We start from the raw sequence: 24099 nt of genomic DNA, 5'->3' as shown, positions 1-24099 counted from the left end.
CAAGGTCACCCAGTGAGATTCAGGGCCAAGGTGGAATTTCAACCTAAATTTCCTCATGCCTAGTCCGACACACTAACCACTACACCACACAGTCTCTTGTAGAGCCTGAATGTATCGAGTCTTACTGTTGCTATAGGTCACTCCTCCCAGCCAGTACAAATAGACAATTCAGGCACAAGGTTCTTTGCCCTTTCCCCCCATAATTGGGGGAGGGGGGACAGATAGGAAGTGCCTTAAAAGCTCCAACAGAGCACAACATTTATTAATATAGGTAAGAAAAGAGTTGCACATATTTAAAACACATTTTCTTCTTGCACAAAAAACACCAGACAAGGGCTCTACCTAAAAGAGCTCTTGAAAAGATCAGCATCTCTTGAAAGTAGATGATACAGATTTGCCACCTGGGAATGGGGGAGAGTTCCACACTGCAGAACTAGTGCGCTTGAAATAGCGTGGCTTGCTCTTATAGAAGATTTCTTCCAGTTTGGGACTCTTCACAACTCCAAAAAGCACTTTGGTGTCAGGTGGATTATAATATTGACGTATGATTGCTTGGCTTAGTTGATTACCTAGAGGAAAGAGAGGAACAGACATATTAACTTCCAGCTGGAGCTATTGATCTAAGATGTTCGTGCTACAGGTGTGTTTTTTTAAGAGTCCTTAAAGCAGGCAGCAAGAATTCCCAAAGAAGAATGGACAGTGCCTTTTATGGATGTGCCCTTTCCCTCACAGTTACTTCAACACAGAAGGCTTCAGCAACAATCACGGAGACTCAAGGCCTTTCAGAAAGATTGTCAACCACAATCTTTTGTCAAACAATCATTCACAATCTTTTGACTGCAATCAGAATTGTCCTGGCCCATCACTGGAAAAATTCTAATAATCATCATCATTTATTTCTTACCCGCCTCTCCACTTGGATCAAGGCGGGGGAACAACAGAATGGCAGCTAAAAGCAGTAGAGACTGCCTGTACAGATAGAACTTAATGGACTTGGCCCATAGGAAAAATGGATAGTCAGTACTGTTTGAATGAAACAGACAGAACTCTTTCATTATGTACTGGACTCAGCTTTATGGAATGGAAGATTGTATATCAAATATATTTATGTAATTCTTGTAACGTACCTTAGTTCTCTATATTAATAAAGAAAAAAGTTACACACAGACACATGTGTATGTGTGTAGTCTCAAACAGGCAGGCAGTACAAACATTTCGCTTCCTAGCACTTTCCTAACTCATACTTAGGATGTTTGAAAAAGAAATCACAAGAACAGATATTAAACCATTACATTTAAAACAAACGATATCAAGGCTCCAGATACATCATGAATATGTAACATTTATATTCTCAGCGACTAAGGTCACAATCTTCAGGATAAATATCGATATTGGGTTAGAGCCAACGCTAACCAATGGAATGGAAACTGCTGGGGGAGCAGCTCTCCCTTCCCTCTTGCAATCTTCTGTATACCCTTCAAATATGCTTTGGAAGGCTGGGGAACCCTCCACAGCAGATATGAAAGGCACGTTGGGGGCTGCAGGGCAGAAGAACTAGAGTACTCATGCAACACTGCATTTGGCCCATTAAGAACCACTGAACTCAGATTTGCTTCTAAGGAACCATGGTTAAGAACGGCTCTGGATCACACTGAAGGTCCATCAAGCCCAGCACCTCTTTTCCAATGTGGCCAACCAGCTGCTCCCAGGAAGCTTTCAAGGGCAACAACCCTCTCCCACTGTTACCCACAGAAGTTGGTACTCAGTGACATACTGCTTCTGACCGTACTGTCAAAATTGCAGGAGATAAGACATATCCTCCACGTCTATCCCTTTTCAGCGCCATCTAAGATAATGACCATAGTTACATCTTGTGGAAACATATTTCATAAATTAATATAGGGAACATTCATTCACCATGCAAAGAAAAGTACCCAGATGGATTCAAACGTACCAGAAGCCCAAGAAGGGATGGGCTTGCGGGGCTGGCTTTCATCATCAGTGGAATCATCGCTGTTCAAATCCATCCCATAATTATTCAGATCAAGCTTGGGCTGCTTTGGGCCTTGTGGCGTCATCTGGTAGGAATTACAGACAGGAGAGTTCTGGAAAGAAGGATACAGAGGAAAGTCAAGTTGCTGGATTTACTAGAGAAATTGTAGTGACCTGCTAGAACGTCTTTCAGAGTGGATTCCATTGTTTTTCAGAAGAGTAATTTACTTGCTTAAACAACTGGTATAAACATATCTCTTCTCAGTTCCAAAGGCATTGGTTCTCTTCAATAAGAGCTGCAATGAGATCTTTATAAGTGTGCTTTCTTTGGATAAATAATTCCAGCAGTCTGTACCCTCACTCCTTAGAGGTAAGCAGCCTTTATTAGACAGAAGAACTGATACTCCTAATGTGGCATAAGGCGGCCCAAAGCCATTTTTTTCTTATTTCAATGACGTTGACAGAATTAGCGTATTTTTCCAAAAACCTATGCAAGTCCCAGTGGGTAGATATCTTGCACTCCCTCCACCAATGTTTTTATGCCTAAACATTCCATGTGTGAAAAGCAAACAAACTTGTCATCAGCTTTCAGCAAGCTTTTCGTTTTTTCCTCTGAATTGTGGTTTTTAAATTCTGTCATTGCACTCTCAGATTATGCCTGCGTCCAGGGAACCTGTATACCTTAGACCAGCCTTCCTCAACCTGGGGCGCTCCAGATGTGTTGGACTGCATCTCCCAGAATGCCCCATCCAGCTGGCTGGGGCATTCTGGGAGTTGTAGTCCAACACATCTGGAGCGCCCCAGGTTGAGGAAGGCTGCCTTAGACAGAGGAAGACAGAGATGCAAGGTTTCTTAAAATTCCCACAAGTGTAAAGTTATTTAGGACAAAAAAGAAACAAAAAGTCAGGCAGCACCAAAAAAAGAAGCTGGACGGTTGAAGCAAACTTCAACGTGATTAAATAAAACATAGTTCATACAAAGGTAATAAAATCTGCACTGTGTTTTGGTGAGTTGTGTTTTTCGGGGGGGGGGGGGGAAGAGATCTTATTCCACTTAATGCAGCAGATGTTTCAAAACTATGTGCGGCTTTACTGGTACTGAATGTTGTTATCAATAAACCCTAAAAAAAAATGCAGTGGAGGCAACATGCTTATCTGCCTAACCCTGAACTCTTAAGGCCTGCAACACCTGCTCCCCTGCAGAGCAGTGTGCCCATCATTACTGCTCTAGACCACCTCAACAGCCACCTTCAGGGCTCACCTCAATATCCACCGTCACATTCAGCTGTTTATGAGCTGCCGTCACCTCAGCCTCTGAAGCAGCTTTCTGCTGCTGCTCCTCTTGCTTCCGCTGTTCCTGCTTTAAACATGAAATAAAAAAGACCATGCCGGCGGTAAGGGGCCAGCGACTGAGGGCAAAATGTGCTTGAGGAAACAGCCTGTGTGGTCCATCTATTTAATATTCCTATCAATCTTAGGACCAAAGCTTGGGGTGGGGGTGGGGGTGCTGCAAGCCTACACGGAAAGAAAGACGTCCACTTTGCGGCGGAGGGGCCTCTTACCAGTTTCCTCTCTTTCTCCTCCGTCTCTGTTTTGAGTCGCTCCTTCTCCTTTGCTGCTGCTAAAAGCTCTCTCTGCAAGCGAGCAGCTTTCTCTTTTTCTTGCCGTTCATGCTCCCTGCTAGTGAACAAACTACATCACCATCCGAATGGAGAAAAAAAGCATGCCCTTAACCATGACCTAAACCCAACACTAGTCCGAGAGACACTACCAGCAGCCTTTGTCATATATTTTGGGGCCTCCGTCTTGTATTCTGCTCCTCACAGCTGCCTGTTTGCTTGTTTTTACAAAGGGGATACAAGGCATCACAGAGCAGAGGTGTGCTCAGCCATTCAGTTCTTACCGCTGTGCTTGAAGCCTTTCCTGCTCTTTCTTCTTCTCCCGTTCCCTCTCAGCAGACATCTTTTTCTCCCTTTCCAGATCTGCCCGACGCTGCTCTGCAATCTTCCTCGCTTTCTCATGTTCCTCCTCCTCTCTTTTCTTCTGCATTAGCTCTTTGTGTCTACGCTCTTCTTCCTCCTAAGACAGAAGATGTTACCGTCCAGATGGAATGCCTACAGCAGAGAACCTGAGCCAGCCTGTCGGAGTAATGAGTTCAAGGGCCGAGGCAAATTTCCACATGTTGCATACAACAGTCCGCATGACACAAGCTAAATTCTCCTTCCACCTGGGATAACTAACCAGAAATTATGGCCGGATTCAGACAATCATTGGTTCGGACGATCACTCTTCACCTTAGAGCGGCTTCTTTCTCCTCCTCTGCGTAAAATGCTTGTGCGCCCACCACTTCCCCAATTACCTGTGCCACGGGTTGTCGTGTCGTATGAATCTGGTGGGGTGTGCAGCAGGTGTGGCTTCCAAACCATCCCATAACCCGCACAAGCCATGGTTTGTGGGGTGGTTTGGATGCCACGGATTGGATCGCTTCTTTTCTCCACTGATCATCTGAATCTGGCCATTCAGTATTACTATTCACTTCTTAAATCCTAAGATAGGCAGATTCTCACAGGGGGCATGTAGGAACAGGGTTTAAAATAGGAATGAGTTATTTGCTGTTACTACCACAAATTTAGAGGCCCCGAGAAGATCTGTAAAAAATTGAACACAGAAAACCCTCTTTCAATTCTTGTATCTTTTGAGTTTAGCCTTGATGACAAATGAGCGTATACTACTCTGAGTTGCCTTGGCCGCCTACCTATGCCAGCCACCCCATCCCCTGCCCAGCCACCCTCTCCTCTTACTAGCTGCAGAGCTCTCTGTTTCCGAACTTCCTCGTCCTGTTTGCGCCGGGCTTCAAGTTCTTCTAACTTCTTGGCAGCTGCCTTCTTCTTGACTTTGTCTTCCGCCATCTTCTCCTCTCGCACCTAGAATAGGCCATATACATTTTGCCATTATACGGGGCAGGTTCCCTCTTTGATAAACAGTGGCAAACCCATTTCGTCCCATAGTAAGAGGGGCCTCCTTTATACCAGACTGAAAATTCAAAACCCTTGCTAATTTTATGGGGGATGGGGGAGGGAGAAGACTACTGAAAAGGCAGATTTACTGTTCAAGTGTATGTTACCAGTGCAGAGAGGGAGTGGCTTGCTGGACCTATATTTAGCACCATATCCTCCTCCGCCCACCCCATCTCACAGCTTTTTCCTCTTCCTGTATGGAGGCCCCACTCTTTCAAAAAGCTCCATGGCCACCTCCGGGTACCTTCTCATTCTTCTCCTCATGCTGAGCAAGCTTTTGCTCAAGCCGCTTCTTCTTCTCCTCTTCCATCTGTTCTACCCGCTCCCGAGCCTGCAGCACCTTGCGAAGTCGCTCTTCACGCTTCCTGATAGCACATGAGAGTCCAATAAGTCAAAAGAAGAAATCCAAGGCAAACTAGAAAAGGCGCAACTGGAAAGACGCATATATACCGCTTCATCTCCTCCAATCGCCGTCGTCTTTCCTCCTCCAATTTATGCTTCCTTTGTTGTTCAGCCTCTTCCCTCTTCTTCAGATTCTCTAACCGTTGCCTTTCCTTTTCCTTGGTAGAGAAGGGAGCTCCTATTAGCACACACTATTAAAAGGAGTGCCTTTTCCTATAATTCCGGTAATATGGCAACCCACAAGTGAAAGACAAGCAACTGAACTGCAGTTGTAGGCAAGGAAAGAGGAGTCCCTCTCTACTGAGGCAAATGCATCCACAAGTGAGTCACATTGGTGGGAGAATTTGCAATGGCAAAAAGGAAGAAAGTATTAGTGCCAATTTAGCCACCAAATTGCTAAACCATTTTAGCCACCAGTTCAGCCAAGAACAAGATAGGCAACCTGGGGGATTGAGCAGTTGTTGCCATGTCCTACACTTTGTTCCTCCTCAGCTCAGCTACAGCCACTGCAAACAGTTAACGATTAAACTACGCACACTATGTGATGCCCAAATATACTTTTTAGATCTGAAGCAGGCAACGTTTCCCATTTCGGAAAGGCTCTGATGCAAGGCTGCCTTAGAGTAGGGAAATGGAATCACGCCGATCCAGCAAAACGTCAGTCATTTCTGGCCACATTCTCAAAGCATTGTTCCCTCCACTTTTCATTTTGTGTTGCTTCACCTTGCCCACTCAATTCCAGAAAGAGCCAGACCTCAGCAAAGCTCTCAAGAGGTCATGGAGCAGGCAGAGTTGCCGGATTCAACACAGGGCAGAGCTTTTGTGCCCTTAGTTACATAGAAGCAAGTGATGTTCCCACAATTACCAACGCTATAGTGACAGAAACCTTGCAAACGGATTCTGTTCTAACCAGCTGCCATGCCACAAGAGCTCTTTCCTACATAGAATCAGCCAGTCCTGGTTGCAAGACAAAGTCTTTAACTGAGAAACTACTTGTACTCGAAAAAGCATGAGAAGAGAATGAAATCTGAATGTTAAGAAAGGAAAGCCATTGTTTCCCCTTTTGAAGCTGGAAGAGCAGGAGCAGATTATCAAGCCTTAAGGGGGAGCAAAAGGGAAGAGGATTTTCACAGATTGATTGGAGCCAGCCAGCCAAATCCACAACTGAAAGAAGGAAGGAGGGGCAAACCCTGGGCCAGGTCATGCTTAAGTCATTCCAGGGAATTTCCCTTCACATGATGAGAGATTGGCACCTTGGTTGGCAGCACCAGGCTTCACATCCCTTCTTTGAGAAGACTGCAATTCTGCTTTCTCAGAGCCATAAGGATCAACACTAGGGGATGCCAGCAAAATAAAAAGGAACCTCTTCATTTTGCTGGTATCCCCTTTAGTTCTCACCTTGCCTCAGTCTCTTTTTGGGGCACAGTCCAGACTGGGGGGAAAAGTGTCCTAAGGCATTTTATCTGCATGTAGTGTTATCCCCACCTCCAATCTTAACCCTTGAACACTGTTTTCCAAAAATCAGTTATAATGGTTCTACTAACAAACAACTGTGCAACAGGATATCTAAGTATTAGTTCTGAAATGGACGTTAATGACTTCCCTGCTAAATATTAAACACGTATCTCCAGGGCTTTCTCTCTAAGTGATCATATACCTGCTCAGTGTAATAGTTATATTTAGGTTGGAATTCTGCACACACTTAGCTAGAAGTAAATCTCACTGGCTGTGTTCAGAAGACACCTTAAACCACAGCTTTAACCATGGTGAATAAAGCAGAAAGCCTTATTCACCGTGGTTAAAGCCGTGGTTTAAGGTGTCTTCTGAACATGGCCACCGTCTGTTTAGAAGTTCTACTGAATTCAACCATAGCACAGCACAGCCCTGCCTAAATTTTTTCCCTCCTCCCGTAGCTAAAAGTCTATAGTAAGCTATGAAAAGCCTGGGTATTTATTTTTACCAAATGAATCAAAGGCAGAACTTGGAGGGCTTAATCATACCAAAATTATTTATTATCATTAACCAGCCTAATCATCTTGGCTGTTGGGTGCCATTTTTTAAAAATGAAAGTTTTATTGGGCACAATACTGGTAGGAAACACTCAACATAAGGAATACAATATAAAGAATATCTAAATGCACTCAATGCAGTGCTTAACTAATATTAGCAATGGGTCAGTATTTACTTTTAGTTGCAACTAAAGGGACATTTAACAAAGGCAAACCTGGGTTTGCCATTGACGATATGCTCAACAGAGAGCTGCAGAAAGTTGTAGCCCTCTGTTGAACATACCTGTATGGTTTGTATTTCTCATATTCATGCTTCATGTTTTCAGGTGCAGACTTTAACATCTTTAGTTGTACCCCTAAAGAAATATAATGTCTGAAGTGATCAAAAGGCAACATGGGCTAGACCAATAAAATTAACAATGCTCATGGAAATAAGTAATGGCCTTTGTTTTGCACATGGTTATCTGTTCTGAGCTTTCAAAACTGAAATAAATTCAATGGGAAAATTTAATCAAGTTGAGACATTCAAAGGAAGAAATGGTAAATCTGGGTCAACATGCTTTTGAAATAGTCAAGGTTCTTTTAATACTGAGAGAAGAACAATACAATACTATTCATTTTACATGTCTTATCTACTTTTTAATAAGATTTTAGGGGGCGGGGGAAGTACTAAATAAATGCCGGACTTGCCCCTTAAAAGGAAGGGGTGCTAGGTCACTATGCTGGTTAGGGATGTCAATGATCAAACACACACAGTGTTAATGATGTGCAAATACATCTACTGTAAGAACAATCTTGTTACTTACAACAAACCCTCCCTGTATGAAGAGAAGATTGAGACATGGTTAATATCGTTGGACATTTGCACCCAAGATCTACTCAGTATTTACTGACAGGATTTAGACTACTGGCTTATACAGGATCTTGCCCAAATGGTTCTAAACTTAGTTGATTTCAGATTCAATTCTACTTTTATCTGCACCTGATAAGAACAACCTGCTGAGTGCAGCGCCAGAGTCCGGTTAGCTCAGAAAGCAATCACAGCTTTCACTGCTTGCAATAGACTTATGCTAGAAGAAAACTGACCTTTCAGTTTGAAAATTAAGCACACCCAGTCACTTTGTAGCTATGGCTGGATAGTTCAAATCAATGTGAAAATTTCAGTCTTACCCACCCCAATGCCCATCTTTCAGTCTCTTATGCCCCCCTTTGCCCATCTACTCCCTTCCTGCCGATAGCACACCATCCCTCCTGACCTTAAGACCCTTTGTTTTGTTTTGTTTTTGCACAATCCCTCTTTATCCAACTGCTTGCCTCTTCCACCAATGGTTCAACCCCCTGCCTTTAAGCCTGTTTCCCCATGTTCTTCGACTGCTGTTGGCCCTTGGCCACTCCAGTCTGGCACAAAAGGCCTTGAATCCCTAAACCCCATTTTAAAAGTTTTTACCAGTTCTCAATTGATTTCTCAGTTGGGACAAGGTAGGAAGACTCAAAGGACTACAGGGAACAGTTCACTTATTTATTTACATGCCCAACTTCAAAACCCTTCATGATTTGATTCCTCAAAGCAAAACAGATTTGAAGAGTGTCTGCTAAGCCCGAGCATTTGTGCAAGCTCATCAGTGGAAGAAACTCAATATTGAGTTGTCTGAAAAAGGCACTGAAGAGAAAAGCAAGTCCTTTAACCCTTCTGTGTGACACAGACTCCCCGTTCAGGAGACACCTTAAACCACAGCTTTAACCACGTTGGTTAAGCCAGAAAGCTGGCCTGTGTTTAGAAGACACCTTAAACCATGCCTTTAACCACAGTGAATAAGACTTTTTGCCTTAGTCACCATGGTTAAAGCCATGGTTTAAGGTGTCTTCTGAACATGGCCTAGCTTTCTGGCTTAACCAACGTGGTTAAAGCCATGGTTTAAGGTGTCTCCTGAATGGGGCCAGATAATTATTAACACACACACCAAAAAAAAATAAAAAAAATAACCCAAGTTGTACAACTTATTACTTTTCTCACTATCCTGTTATTAGTCAGTAGGTAATTTTTTAACCAGTAGTCACCTCCTTTTTCACATCAAGCATCATCACAACAACAATAAAAATGATTTCATGCTACCTTGGGAGTGGTTCGGAGGGGAGTGTTTTGTCTGAGGAACGATTTTATGGTACTGTTTCGACTCATGGAGCCAGGGGTCATCATGAGCATCTTGTTCTTATGCACCGTATGCAAGAATGTCTTGAAAGGGCGAACAACCTGAAATATACAAAATCATTTTCAATCCAGTGGAGGGCTACTGAGGCGACTTGGTGCACTCACAAGGATGGGATGCTTTTCTTACGTTGCTGGCGGGGCACTGAGGAGATGGAGCCTTCTTCCTTGGCGGGGAGAGTTCATCTTCTGAGTGCTGTCCACCGTCAAGCTCATTAACTGCTCTCTTGTAGCTTGGTTTTCTCCTACAGATTATTTATTATGATTAAATGGGGCTCATTACATAGAACATCCCAGCAGAGAAATCTACCACTGCCACCACACTTGCTTCAGAGATACAATGCATAGTAAAGGTGTCTGGCTCCATTCCCTGTTCTTTATTGCACTCACAAAAGACCCAGAGGCAAGATGGTTGCTGAGGTAAGTATTTTAAGGAAATCTTTCTTCACATGGGAGCTAGTTCTGTCAATCATTCTGCCATCACGGGACCTATTTTGCTATTATCTCACTATGTTTGTGGCCCGGTCTGAAAATTTCCCCTTCCTCAGGCACAGAAGAGCTGTGAGGACACCGTCCTTATCTCTTCCTTTCACTAGTTCTCCTCACCCCACCCCACCCAGTTCATCTTTCCTATATGCTTACCACCTCCAACTCTGCCAGGCAAGCAGGGCAAAAGTGCTTCCTCTTCTTCAACCAGCATGAGACACCTCTTTGTCTCAGCTCCCAACCACAGGTAAGTGGAGCAGATGGTAGGCTTGCACATAGGCCCTTACATGATTCACATGTCAATGCACGCTAGGTGGGCGCAAGCTTAAAGATATTAATTTTAACAAACGGGGCATGGAGTTTTTGTCAAAAGATCCAAAGAAAACCTACCTGGCACTCTGGGGTTGTGCTTGCACCTCATCGCTTTTTTCAGAGCGGCCCTCTGCACAGAGAGAGGAATAGCTACAATTAGCGAGGGCTGAAGTGTTCTATGCAGCAGAGGCCTGAAGCCTATGTCATTTCTAGTCATCAAACAGATGAGCACTTTTCATTGTCAGTGCAGAATATATTTGTGCCTGCACATTTCCTGATAAAATTTCACACTTGTACAGGCAGAGAGCATGCTGCCAAGCTAAGACATTCATCGATTTTTAAAAGAAAGTTTCTACTACTTACCGTCTAAGGAGAGCATGGAAATTAAGTGAAGAAACCCATCTGGTCTGGTATTGATAAACTCATGGTTTTTAACCATGCAAGCCCAAATTAGTCCTAGTTTTAAAGAATTCCCTCATTAATATGTTTTTATGATGGTTTTAATTTTTGTGAACCGCCCAGAGAGCTTCGGCTATTGGGCGGTATAAAAATGTAATAAATAAATAAATAAATAATAGAAACCACTGTGTAGCGGTCTACAGAATTTTGATTTAGTGACATACTCAAATTCTAGAGTCAGGATTATGTATATAAAGCAAATAAAGAACAGTTCAATTATTCCTTTCTCCTCTGAACATGTGGCATGAATATGTTTTAGTATGGATTTTATTTATTACATTTCTATCCCAAGCACTCATGACAGCACACATGGTTCCCTCACAACATTCCTGCAGAGTAGATTAAGCTGAGAGAACTGGCTAACATTCACCCAAGGAACCTCATGGCCAAGCCAGGAATTGAGCCAGGACTCCTCAACTGAAGTCTGAAACCCCACTTACAACGCCACACTGGCAAACAGAGTACTTATCGGTTAACTGACTTGTCCTCCACCCCATGGCCATGCCACAAGGCTCCATCTTGTCCCCTGTGCTTTTTAACATATACGTGAAACCACTGGGGAAAGTCATCCAGAGGTTTGAGCTGAAGTGTCATCAGTATGCAGATGATAATCAGCTCTGCTACTTGTTCCTATCTACATATTCCACAGGAGGCTGTGGAACTCCTGAACCAGTGCCTGGAGGCTGTTGTGGGGTGGTTGAAGGTGAACGAGCTCAGATTTAATACAGACAAGATGGAGGTACTGTGGGTTGGAAAACTGACTACTCTGAATAGAGATTTACAACTGATCGTAGATGGAGTTGCACTCCCTGTAAAAGCCCAAGTGCATAGTAAGGGAGTTCTCCTGGACTCTGCGCTAACTGGGGAAGTCCAGGTGGCTGCAGTATCCAGAAGTGCATTTTACCAGCTTGGGCTAGTATGCCAGTTGTGGCCCTATTTGGAGAAGAGAGTCCTTGCCTCAGCACTAGTGATGTCCAGGCTGGACTGCTGTAATGTGATGTACTTGCAGCTGCCTTTGAAGATGGCCCAGAAACTTCAGTGGGGTGCAGAATGCACCTGCCTGAGTGATGGTGGGGGCAAGGTGATTAGATCACGTAACATCCATTCTGCGCCAGGTGCATTGGTTACCAGTGGGTTTCTGAGCCCAGTTTAAAGTGCTTCTTTTATCCTTGAAAGCCTTACACGGTTTGGCACCAAATTACTTGAAGGACTGCCTGCACCCATATCAGCCTGCCCTCACTTTAAGATCAACAAGACAGGCCCTTCTCACTTACCCACCAGTGACAGCAACTAGGTGGGCAAGAACAGAGTGGGACTTTTCTGCAGTGGCCTGAAACCTCTGGGAAAAGAGTCAGGGCCCATTACTGTAGACTTTTAAGAAGGCCCTGAAGACTTACTTCTTTACTCTGGCCTTCCCGATTATGCTTTATCAGGCTGCGTTATAGCTGCAATTGTGTTGCTAACTCCGTCTTTTGCTGATGTTTGTTGTTCTGTGGAACTTTTGCTGCTTTTATTACCGCATCAGGGTTTTACTATGAATTTTATTATATGCGTTTTATTGCTGTACACCGCCTTGGGAGGTCCCCCTGCCCTGAAAGGTGGCTTATAAATATTTTAAAGAAATAAAGAACAAACATTAGCTGTTCCAAAACAATCAAGCCACGTTTAGTAAATAACATTAGATTTGCCCTTCTTTAGGATTGTTCCATCTGCCTCACAGTTTGTTTTCTCTGCTACTCAGCTAATGAATCATGCCGAATATACTGACCGTTGCAGCCTCCTTCTTCCAGTTCTTCTTGAGGTTGCATAGTTACAGTCACACCATCATTGTGAGAACGAAGGGACATCCTGAGGTTTTCATCAACCTGCAGTAAAGGCAAATGTTTTCAGCATAGATCACTTTGTACATTAAAAACGTGTGTCGTCATTAGTTGACTTGGTGGGCCCCTTGAGGTTTAAGCCCAGGCTGAGCAAGTTGTGGCTCTCCAGGTGTTGTTGGACTGCAGCTCCCATTCATCCTCACCATTAGTTATGCAGGCTAGGGCCGACAGGAGTTGCAATTCAACAACATCTAAAGCAGGGCTCCCCCAATGCACTGTCTTCCAATGGTGCCCATGAAGCATCCCAGTCCCTGCCCACCTCTTCAAGAAATGTGTTGGTTTTTTTTAAAAAAAAATAACGTTGTAAAATGTTAGGGTACTCTTCATTCCCTCTCTTGCTAGCCTCTGACCTTGCGCTTTCTCTCCCCTCCACCCCTTTGCCTTGCTATTCCCCTCTCGCCCAGCTTCACTGTTTCTCTCCCCGCAACACACACCTCTTTCGCTCACTTTTGACTAGCCAGGCCCCCCACGGCAGCCATTATGTGATTAGCCACATCCTCCAAGGGATCCATTTTGTGATGCTGCTTACAGCTGTTTCTCATATTCCAAAATGTGCCCATGGGTTCAAAAATGTTGGGGGAATCCCCAATTTAGAGCCCATTCAGCAAAAGACAATGTGAGGAGTAAAAAGCTCCCTAGAAAGGAAGGTATTTGTAGGTTATTTCAGGACAGCTGTCTGATTCACTAATTGTTTCTATTGTCTGATGATCGCTGAATATGAGCCTTACAGTTTCAGCCATTGATATAGTACCCATGTTATAGCAGTATTGCAGTAAAACAAACTGTTTTATAGCATTAATACTTATCCCAGAAGTGTGAAACCCCAAAAAGGACCAGTTGTTGCCCTAATGCATTAGTCACCAAATATTTTCTCTCCAGGATGACTCATATAGTTACAGACAGGGCCATATCTAGTCCATATCCAGTAGTGAACACTTTAATGCACACTCAAGGAGTCCCTCCTATTCGATGGTGACAGTTTGACAGGAAGGCTACATGCTCTTTCCTCTAGGGCTTAACCTGCCAACCAGGCCAGGAGAACATGGTGCCGGTCACATCAGAATAGTAAGTATAATCCAACACTGCTTTGAAGAGCGGGTGGGCAGCAGTGGTTCAGCTGCTTCCGAAGTTTGCACCCCGACCCCACTCAACAGTATGGAACAGGATCAGTTATGGGGAAAACAAGCACTGGGTTCTGCTGGAACAAAATGTAGCCACTCGCATGCTAAGGCACCAACAGCAACAAAGCCATGATCCCACTGCTTAAAGGGGCCAAACATCTACTTCCTTTAGAAATACTAAAGGAGCATTTATTTATGGCTGGCTACTGTAGTTTTCACATGATGAGTATATAATCAAGCTAGGTGAAAGGGGAGAATAGTGCACTAGATAGGGGTTCTCTCTACTCAACTTCTAAGTCCAATAGGGCCACCTTATCCACAGGAACTTGCCTATATACCGTTATTAGCCAGGGCTCTTCTCTAGATGACTCTAGCCTCTGGAGAAAGTGGCAACTGGAGAAAGTCATCTCACCTCTGACACCCTTTCTTTGGGAGGCTCTCCTGGTACCCCACTCATGCCTTCCAGAAACAAGTGACCTTTTATTTTCTCAGGCCTTTAAACATCGTACAACCCAGTTTTATTCTGCCACTGTGACGCTCTTTATGTTTTTATTGCTTCTGATGTTTTCATAGGTTTTAATTGTTCCCTGCCCTAAGAGTTGAACGTTGAAGGGGCAGGATAATAATTCTAAGAAAATAAAGACAACCCCCCCTCCCCTATCCAAACAAGTATGACCAACACAGAGTTAAGGAGCAGGATCACTTAATGTGCCAGAAATCCATACGACGAACACGGCATAACATTTATACACATGCAGTCCAATTTGCATAGGTCCTAATCACATCATCATAATCAGAATGACTTTGCAGATTAGACCTGTATACATTTGATTCTATGCATATAGATCCTGACCAATTATCTTATCCAGTATGGGGTGTAAGACAGATCTGTAGGCAGGACAGATGTACCCTGAAAACAGACTAAGCAGACAACTTCTGCTTCTCTCCTGCACATGAGATTCCACCCTGCAGATAGCTTCACGTGGACAGTCCCTAATGGCACAACCTCACACACATCTACTCAGAAGCAAGTCTCAGTCAGTTAAATGGATTTACTCTCAAATAAGTGGGTTTAGGATTATAGCCTTTCTGATTTGTTTTTAACTTTAGCTCTTTAAAGAACTCACCTCTTGAGAATGAGAAGTAGGGTCTGATTCTGGTCTAAGAGAGAAACAGAGAAAAGACGTGTGGATGTGGAGTAGTAAAAAATATACAAATTATGTTCAAGCTCCTATCATGCAGCAAGATGCTAATTCATCACTCATCTCCATTATAACATTTAAGTATTGTTAAATAAAGTTACCAACTTATTGGTTGTACTCTACCCCAATCCCATACAAGACCAAAGAAGGCGGCATGGCCCCTCAAAAGTTGTCATGCTTTCATGAAGGGCAGATTAACAACTTGGCCTACATCTCCCATCCACTCTATCCATCATAGCAAATGGCGAGGGATCATGGGAGGAGTAAGGCAAAAGACCTGGAAGGCCACAATTTGCCCACCCCTCATGTAGGTATTCACCACTTTCAGAAAACTAAGATTTTACTCACAGAAAACTAAGATTTTACTCAAATATGCTCACCCAGACTCAGAAATTTGTTCATCCACTAATTTCTCCATAGCAGTCCGAGCTAAAAGGGAAGAAACACAAATAAGATTACATCTCCAACACGCCAGATGCTATCAAATAAAAACCCAATACCCACAGAATAGGAAAATCTTCTGTCTGGCATGGAACAGCAAGGAGGGTGTATAATAATAATAATAATAATAATAATAATAATAATAATAATAATAATAATAATAATTTTACACCCTCTTTGCTACTCCATGCCAGACAGAAGATTTTCCTATTCTGACAGGTTTTTGGATTATCAGAGGTTTGAGTTGTGTCTCCTCGCCACCACTTCCACGTCCCCTCATTCTTACTTTATTTCATTACTTTTAGTTAGTATATTTTTATTTGTTTTTTGGGGTGTGTCTTTTTGAAGTGAGCTGCCTTGAGCACCTAATATTAAGACAGGAATGTTTTAAATATTAATGAATTTCTCTCCCACAAAGAACCCATATTTTCCCAGAGAGGCCTTGCCACAGTCACATTAAGTTAACTCCACAGTACGCAGCTTCCACACAGACAGGAAGGGGGAAAGGAGGTGGGGGGGAGGGGAGGCTAACAAAAAAATGGAGAACAGCACAGTTGTCTCAGGTTATAAAAACTTACAGCTCCTACGCCGACAAGCAGACGATGACCGCTGGGTTGTTTTACGTTTGGGCAGAGCCCTGCCAATAGATTTCCGGACCATTTTTTCCCTTTTGACACCTAGCGAGCATCTCTCAACCAGAGAGGCTTTGCAGTTCATGGAGGTCCTACCGATTAGGCTTCGCCGTACGGAGTGACGGTTTGCTTTCGGAGCTGTGGGCGTCTGTGGACTCCCACTCACGTTCTCTGTGACTTCCATTTTGGAAGGCTGGCTATTTTCTTCCTGTTGGACACAGGATTTCTCCTCCTGAGCGTTGGGTTTTTTATTTGCAGTGGTTCTGGCAATGGATACATTTGCTATTTTCAACTTGCATGCTTCCCGTCCCTCTTTCATTATTTTTGCTTCAGGGGTGTCTGGGACCACAAGCAAAGCAGCTTTGGACAAAGTCTGCGATCTCTTTTTAGAGGACCTATCATCAGATGGCAGCGTGAGGGTCAAAGCAACCTTTTCTGATTGGGGTTGTGTTTCTTCCATCTTGAATTCTGCACTGCTCCTCTCATTAATACTGATTTCTACTAGTGGTATCCGCCCCTTGGCTAAATGAATAGCTGTATTCTTAAGAGCAGCATCTGAGTGTCTGGCGGATTTGACAGCCCGAGATCTGGTCACACGACGACAAGGAGAGGTGTTCTCTTCGTCAGCAACCTGAATTTCCGATTTATTTTTGTGCTGGAGACTTTGGGCAATCCGTTTAGAAGACCGGGTACCCTCTCTTTTTGACAATCTGATAACAAAATCACATTGTCAGGAATGCAACAGCGATCAAGTTTACTGCAGGACAAAGCTGGCAGAGATATTATGAGAAACAGAACAACTTTAATTTACCCTTTCATCCAACAGAAACAATCAGGATCCACTAAACCTTGTTAAAATAAACCAGAGAAAAGAGCTTCTTTATGCAGAGAAAAAATGATCCACCCTATCCATTCAATGTTACAATGGCCAACAGTTTGTTCAATGGCCAACAGTATAAATGAACTAAAAAATCCTAGAAAAATTATTTGAGCCATAAATATTAGGGAAACAACCTTTCACTGACAGATCAGCCAACCAACCTTTGGCTGATTAAATTAGTGGGGAGACAAATTAGGGTTCTATTATTACAAGAGAAGGATAAGACTATCAATGGCTAATACGTATGATGGCTATACGCTGCCTCCAGGATCAGAGGCAATGTCTCTCAACAACACTTTCTGCGGGGAAACAGCGGCAGATGTCTATTGTTCTCACGTGCTGTGTTTGGGCTTCCTGTAGGCATCTGGTGGACTATTGGTCTCATCCAGCACTACTCTTCTTATGTTCACTTATTGTGCTCAGGCTAAAGTGACCAGTGCTCACTTTGAGTTTCCAAGGAGCCACAGTCAAGTAGTACAGTTGGAGGCTCTCTCTTCTCTCTTGCCTAGTGGCATGCTGGAGTGAGCAGGGCTGAGGAGAGCCCTTCCCTTCCTGCTGGGCTGACTTTCAGCTCTGGAAAGGTGTGCCATAGGTAAGATGCATTTTTGAGTAATAGCTAAATGGCCATGGTGCCATCAAGTAGGTCAGGGATGGGAATGATGCAAAAAAGAAAAAGAAAAAAAAAGGCTTCACCTGGAAGCACCCTGCCACTGATACAGGAGGTAATATATAGCCATAATAACTAGTAGCCATTGATATCCTTCTCTAACGGGAATTTCTCCAATCCCCTTTTAAAGCCATCCAAGCTGGCAGCCATCACTACGTCTTGGGGTAGTAAATCCATAGTTTAACAATGGTTTTGTTGAAGAAATAAGCCCTTTTATCTGTCCTAAGTCTTCCACCAATCAGCTTAATAGGGTGACCCTGAGTTCTACTACTATCTGAGAAAGAGAAAACCTCACTCAATTTCCCCACACCATACATAATTTAATCTCATGCTTCTTCCAATATCTAAAAAGGGACCTATATTGAGATTCTGGTGACATGCAAATTTATTTGAATTTTGATTAATTTGTTAACAGGGAGATTAAACTAGTTTAAAAATGATTCAGTTGGCAATGACTATCACAAGCAATATTCATTATGTTCATTTTATTACTTCTGCTTGGATCAAATGGGAAGTGAATATAGCCCTTCTCTAGTGCCTTCCTTTGCACACTTTAATGTATCATCTACTGCACACTTTAATGTATTAGCTATTAATCTGAACCAGTGGTTTATTAATATCTGGAATTTAATTAAAGCAAAAGGAGGCAGAAAAAAACAAATTGTGCATCATCTCATGTTGTTCCTCTCCCCCACCCCATCAGAACTTGTCTAAGCCTTAGTCATAGCATAGGGTGACCATATGAAAAGGAGGACAGGGCTCCTGTAACTTTAACAGTTGTATAGAAAAGAGAATTTCAGCAGGTGTCATTTGCATATATGGAGAACCTGGTGAAATTCCCTCTTCATCACCACAGTTAAAGCTGCAGGAGCTATACTAGAGTGACCAGATGCAAAAGAGGGCAATGCTCCTGCAATTTTAACTGTTGTGAGGAAGAGGGAATTTCACCAGTTGCTACATGCATAGAAATCACACCTGCTGAAATTCCTTTTTCTATACAACTGTTAAAGATACAAGAGCCCTGTCCTCCTTTTCATATGGTCACCCTATCATAGCACTAAGTAGTGGCATCCCAAGTCCTAAACCAGTCTGTGCAAAATATGCCAAACCTGTCTTTCAAAAAAGTTGACAAATTATTTTTTATTCCTTTTCCAAACATTTTAACTAATTGGAAGCTCATTCCTACAATGGTGAAGCTCATTTTACATAATTCTACTTTGTTGCAAGAACTTTGTCCATATAAGAACAATCCTGACCAAGATGGTCCTCAAAATAAATACATATTGTGGGAGTGAAGTAGCACAGCCAAAGCCCTAGGGGCACGTGCTTGCACTTTTCCTGCCATAAAATGTTGAAGGTGAGCACCTCTTCAAAGATGTCACCTGCCATTCACTGGTTTTGCACATAGTTGCATTAAATATATGTAGGTAGGTAATCTGCCCATGAATTAGGGACACATTTTTAAATTTTCAAAAAGATTTTAAAATGATCAAATTAAGTTTTGCAATCACAATCCTAATATTTCCATGAAATTCCAAAAAGGAACTTTAAATACTACCACTAACACAAGATTGCATATAGAACACAAATCATCCAGACTCCCCCACCACCAAAACACACATGCATACAAAATATTCATAATATTAATCCTACCTCTTCGTAGAAAAACTATCTTTCTTAACAGAAGAAAGACGCTTCTTTTTCCGGCGATTTTTCTGTGATGGAGTTTTTGGCATCAGGTCCGGTTCTCCATCAGAACCGCTGTTTTGACAAACAAGAAATAAAAGCAACAGTTTTAACCCTAGTTTGCTAAGTGCCTAAGCTTACTGATCACTAATTTAATTGACAAATCTATTCAAATCTGCCTTGGGAGGTCCCGAACTCCCTCAGCGCCGAAGTGAAATTCAGACTCTCCGAGGCGACTTGAGTTTTCTGGGTGATGGCTGCACAGCAGGCACCCAGAACTCTCCCCACTACCTGATGCCTCCGCCGTCTGCTGCTGCAGACGGCAGAGGCACCAGGTAAGCCCCCCCTTCTCTGTGTCTGCCGTACGCAGTAGAAGCCGCCAGATGCAAGCCGACGGCGTCGGACCCAGGTAAGTGGGGCAGGGGGCTTACCTGGGGCCACCGTCGCAAGCCGTCGGACCCAGGTAAGTGGGGAAGGGGGGCTTACCTGCTGCCTACATTGCCACCACCATCTTTCTTCTGGCGGCTTTCGGTGCCGCCGGAAATGAAAGGGAGTAGGTTGCGCGATAACTTAAAATAGGGTGACCTTGAGTTCTACTATTGGAAGAAAGATGGCAATGGAGGCAGCAGGTAAGGAGACTGGTGGAGCCGGCTCCAAAGTGCCCTGAAGCTTCAGAGCCAATTGACTTTGGGCCGCCTCAGCCTTCGTCTGAACCGCCTCGGATCCGGTTTGGAAGAGTCCGAACCACCCCGATCCGCTTCGGATTTGGGTCCGAGGCAGTGCACAGCCCTAATTGTTACAGTTTCAATGGATAGACAGAACAAAGAATTGGTGAGGGGGACCTTTTTCAGCAGATCACTAGCTCTTACCTGTTGAACATCTTGATAGCCTCTTCAAGAATCTCATCCATCCACACAAAGTTTCTGTTGTGGACATTGTGCAGAAATTCTTCAAGTTTCTTTTTTGCCTCCTCTTCCAGTCTCATGCAATGCACCATCTTCAACATGGCTTGGCCTACAAAAGCCAAAGAGTTACTTCTTGCTCCAGTCACAGAAAAGCAAAAGCCAGTCATCCTGTCACAGACTGCATGCTTCAGTCAAAAGCAGCAGCAGGTCACAGCACTTGCTTTGCTTCTCTCAAACTGCATTTCCTCAGCTCCGCTTATTTTCAGCAAAATAATTCCAAAGTCTTCATTAATCTATCTTTAACAAAACATTTAACTAATTGTTCACATCCACTCTGACTTAGTAAACAAATCTTAAAAAAGGTAGTCCATTTTATCTTTTTGTACCAATTCACCACAAGTATTTGACCTGAAATATTTGAGGGGGGAAATTAAAGCACACTAAACATGATTTAAATGTTACATTATTTAGAAATTTTCATTGGAATACTTCTAAAAAGTTAAAGAAAATTGCATGTACTTCCTTTACACTGTTTACATTTAGGGGGGGGGGAACAAAGGTACTGAAAACTGTTGACAAGGTAATTTTAGCAACTCCAAGAATATGAACAATATGTTGACAACTACTTATCTAGTTCAACAGAGTTCAACTCTTTTCCATCATGGTTATTGGAGCACCTTCTGTTTCATTGTCACTATTTATTAATTCCATTTCACCTGGAGACATAGATTGCCTCACATACTTGCTAAGTATGTGGATGACTTGAAACTGCCAGGCTTGAAACTGCCAAGCTTGCCTAATATTGTATTTGCAATTGACATATACTTGAATTTATGAGACAGAAAGGAAAAATAAAGCATGAAGCCATCTGAGTCTCAAGTGACAAAGATGAATCCAGGAGTATCTTCAAACTACACACCAACGCACAAGGGGGCCTGTAACTCAACCCAGAATAGGCAATGGATCTATTTCCCACCCACCCATCCAAAGTGCTTCCGTTTTGCCAGGATTCAAACTCAGTTTATTAGCCATCACCACTGCACCCAATCACAGATCCAGTCTGCACAGCCACACCTGATTCAGATGTGGGGCCACTGACATACTGATGATATCTTGCTCCAGGCTTCATAAAGGTGAAACACTTTGGGTAAAAAAGTGCCCTGTGGCACCTCATAGCACAAATGCCAGGGAGCTGAGGTGCACTCCCCCAACACTACTCTTTCTTTTAATCTTGTAAGCCACCTTCTGAGTACAGTGTGCCCTCAAAGGTGGATCTTTCAAATAAATAAATAAATGCAGAGGCATCCAAGAGCCAGCAGCATTAATTCTAATCAAAGTCAAACAAAACCACTCTGAAAGCCAAAGGCATAAGTCACCTGTCAATACATTCAAGTGGAGAATAGAGAAGCTGTAATTTAAAATCCCATGCACGTTTAGACAGGGAAAAAAGCCCTACAACTCCCAGCATGCCCCAGGCAGCTATACTGGGGTTTGTATATGTGTGTGTGTGTGTGTGTGTGTGTGTGTATATATATATATATATATATATATATATATATATAATCTTAAACATGCACAGGATTGCACCTTATAACTTTCAGAGCACACAACCCCTGGCAAGGCAGTTTACAAGACTCTAAAACACAACGTTTAAAATACAATATCAGTTTAGCAGACATTAATCGTTTTACTTCTGCAGAATTTAAAACACAGGTCCAGGAATTGAGCTTACATCCGCTGAATACACAATCTGGCTGAACGAAACCGAGAACAAATACACGCGAAAAGGTATGTGTTTGTCCAAGTTGAACAAGCACCTTTCAGAGAAAGCTGCTCCGCTTGGGAAAGGGAGATGGGGAAAAATGCACGTTGGGTAAGGGAGTGGCATTCAAACCCTAACTGCTGGCTACACCTGAATGTCCTTTTGTCTTGAATAATAAAAAAGCAATTCTTTTGCACGCCTGGAGCCGCCGAGATGCAAGTTCCAACTAAACAATCCGCATCGTCCAAAGGTGGGACTAAGACGTCGAGATGCTGCCCGCCTAGGCTCTCGGGGCCACCTTGCAGTGGAGACTGGGGGCGGCCACTTGTACTCCGTAGCGTGCAGCGAATGAATTGAGGCGAAACGGGAGCAGGGAGGGAGAATTACGTTACTCCGGGTAAATATAACATGTTTTGCTTGGTTTGCTATGAATACTGTATTGACACCGTACTGGAAAGTAAAGTGAAGCGAAGGACCTTTAAGGCTGCAAAACTCCCCGCCTTCCCTCGCCTCCTCCTGGTGATCAAGCGCCCGCCATGGCCCCCCGTCCGACCCGATCCTCCTCCTCCTCCACCCGCCGAGCCCGGCTTCCCCTCTGCAACTCACTCGCCACGTTCCCCGTGAAGGCAGCGTCCGGGGCCCGGACAAATTCGTCCTCTCTTCCAATACCCGTTTAACAACCTGCGGCAGAAACGTACAGGCACAATCGCATGTCCGGCGCCCGCTACAATTTTCAAATAGCGATACTCCAATCAGAAGCGCGCTTTTCCGGAAGGGCTTCGGTGACGTCTCGAGCGGAGGAGGAAGCGCGAGAGGAGAGGAAACCCGGCGGAGAAGCGGGGAGGGGCTGCCGTTGCCATAGGGACGGGAGGGACGGGCTTCAAAGTCCAAGGGAAACAAACACAAGCCTGCTTGCTGAACAACAACGAGCACGGTCGCACCGGGGTTGAACCCGTTACCTACCTTGCTTCTCCGCCCGAGTTTTCCTTCCTGAAGTTACTTCCTAAGAGTCTTGTGGCGCCTTAAAGAATAACACATCATGGCATAAGCCAACCTCCCCAACCTGGCGCCCTCCAGATGTGTTGGAGTACAGCTCCCATCAATCCCCCAGCCATAGTGGCTGGAAATGATGTAAGTTGTGGTCTAACACATGAGGGGCGACAGGTTGGGGATGGCTGTGATAAGCTTTCGTGGACCACAGTCCAGCTCATCAGATGCCTCAAATGTCCTAAGTTATAGGCATACGACACATGGGGTGTGTGGGATTGAGTGTAAACACGGGAAATGAAATGCATTAAGTACAAATCACATTATTAACAGTGGCCATTCAAAATATATGAAAGAGCCAAGATTGCTGTGCTGGTCTATGGGGGTGGGAGGATACACAGTGGGAATGTTGCAAAAATAGCTCGTTCCCTGGTGTACTAACTCCAATTCAGCACACAAAGAGGAGAGGAGATGAAGTATGGGTCAAACTGTTTATTCTGCAGAATAAAGAGGCACATGCTTTGCAGCAATTTTTTTTTTTTTTTTTGCAATAGGAAGATCCGTTTTTATTTCATGCCCAGCCCGTTTTCACATCATCTAACCAGATAAAGAGTCAGGAAAACTCAAAAGCTTGCACATTTTTATTCATTAAGAGTTTTTTGGAATTTTGGTGGGTCCCAACATAGGACGACATAGGAATCTCTTTTCAGCCCAAGTGTCAAATTCAGTTTCAGAGAAGGTCAGGCTTCACGCCTTTAGCAGGCAGGGCTGAAAGCAAACGGGACAAGCCCAAAATACCATAAGCCCTTTTTCTTTGGGGAGGGGACGACGACAGGACCCAGTCACAGCGACTATTATATCCTGGATTTCTCCTTTATCTCCAAAGTGCAACTGTTGCTTTTATCCCGCTTAAGGGGGCAAAAGCAACCACGTAGCAAAAACAATAATAACCAAATAGTCCCGTCTTGTCACAAAGGAACACTTTTTGAACCCTATGAGATCGGAACCTGGCAATCTAGCACAGCGCCTTTCCTCCCCATCTCCCGTACGGCCA

The 24099-nt window shown here is 43.7% G+C and overlaps 1 protein-coding gene across 1 annotated transcript; it reads right to left on the bottom strand.

Moving 5' to 3' along the window:
- Nucleotides 1–291: 291 nt before the first annotated feature.
- Nucleotides 292–20397, bottom strand: INCENP (inner centromere protein). Its single transcript, XM_063118394.1, has 17 exons — nucleotides 20261–20397; nucleotides 19359–19466; nucleotides 16105–16868; nucleotides 15466–15514; nucleotides 15011–15044; nucleotides 12651–12747; nucleotides 10502–10553; nucleotides 9756–9870; nucleotides 9533–9670; nucleotides 5459–5568; nucleotides 5253–5373; nucleotides 4793–4915; nucleotides 3895–4070; nucleotides 3554–3668; nucleotides 3253–3351; nucleotides 1955–2105; nucleotides 292–569 (listed from the first exon to the last, which is right to left on the bottom strand). Exons 1-17 carry the CDS (start codon nucleotides 20395–20397, stop codon nucleotides 364–366), a joined length of 2595 nt encoding a protein of 864 aa, XP_062974464.1. The 3' UTR covers nucleotides 292–363.
- Between the last annotated feature and the right edge of the window lie 3702 nt (nucleotides 20398–24099).

This window comes from Elgaria multicarinata, chromosome 2 (assembly GCF_023053635.1).
Source record: "Elgaria multicarinata webbii isolate HBS135686 ecotype San Diego chromosome 2, rElgMul1.1.pri, whole genome shotgun sequence".
NCBI classification, from domain to species: Eukaryota; Metazoa; Chordata; class Lepidosauria; order Squamata; family Anguidae; genus Elgaria; species Elgaria multicarinata.
The sequence above is the reverse complement of the archived record's forward strand: the minus strand, read 5'-3'. Positions and strand labels throughout refer to the sequence as shown.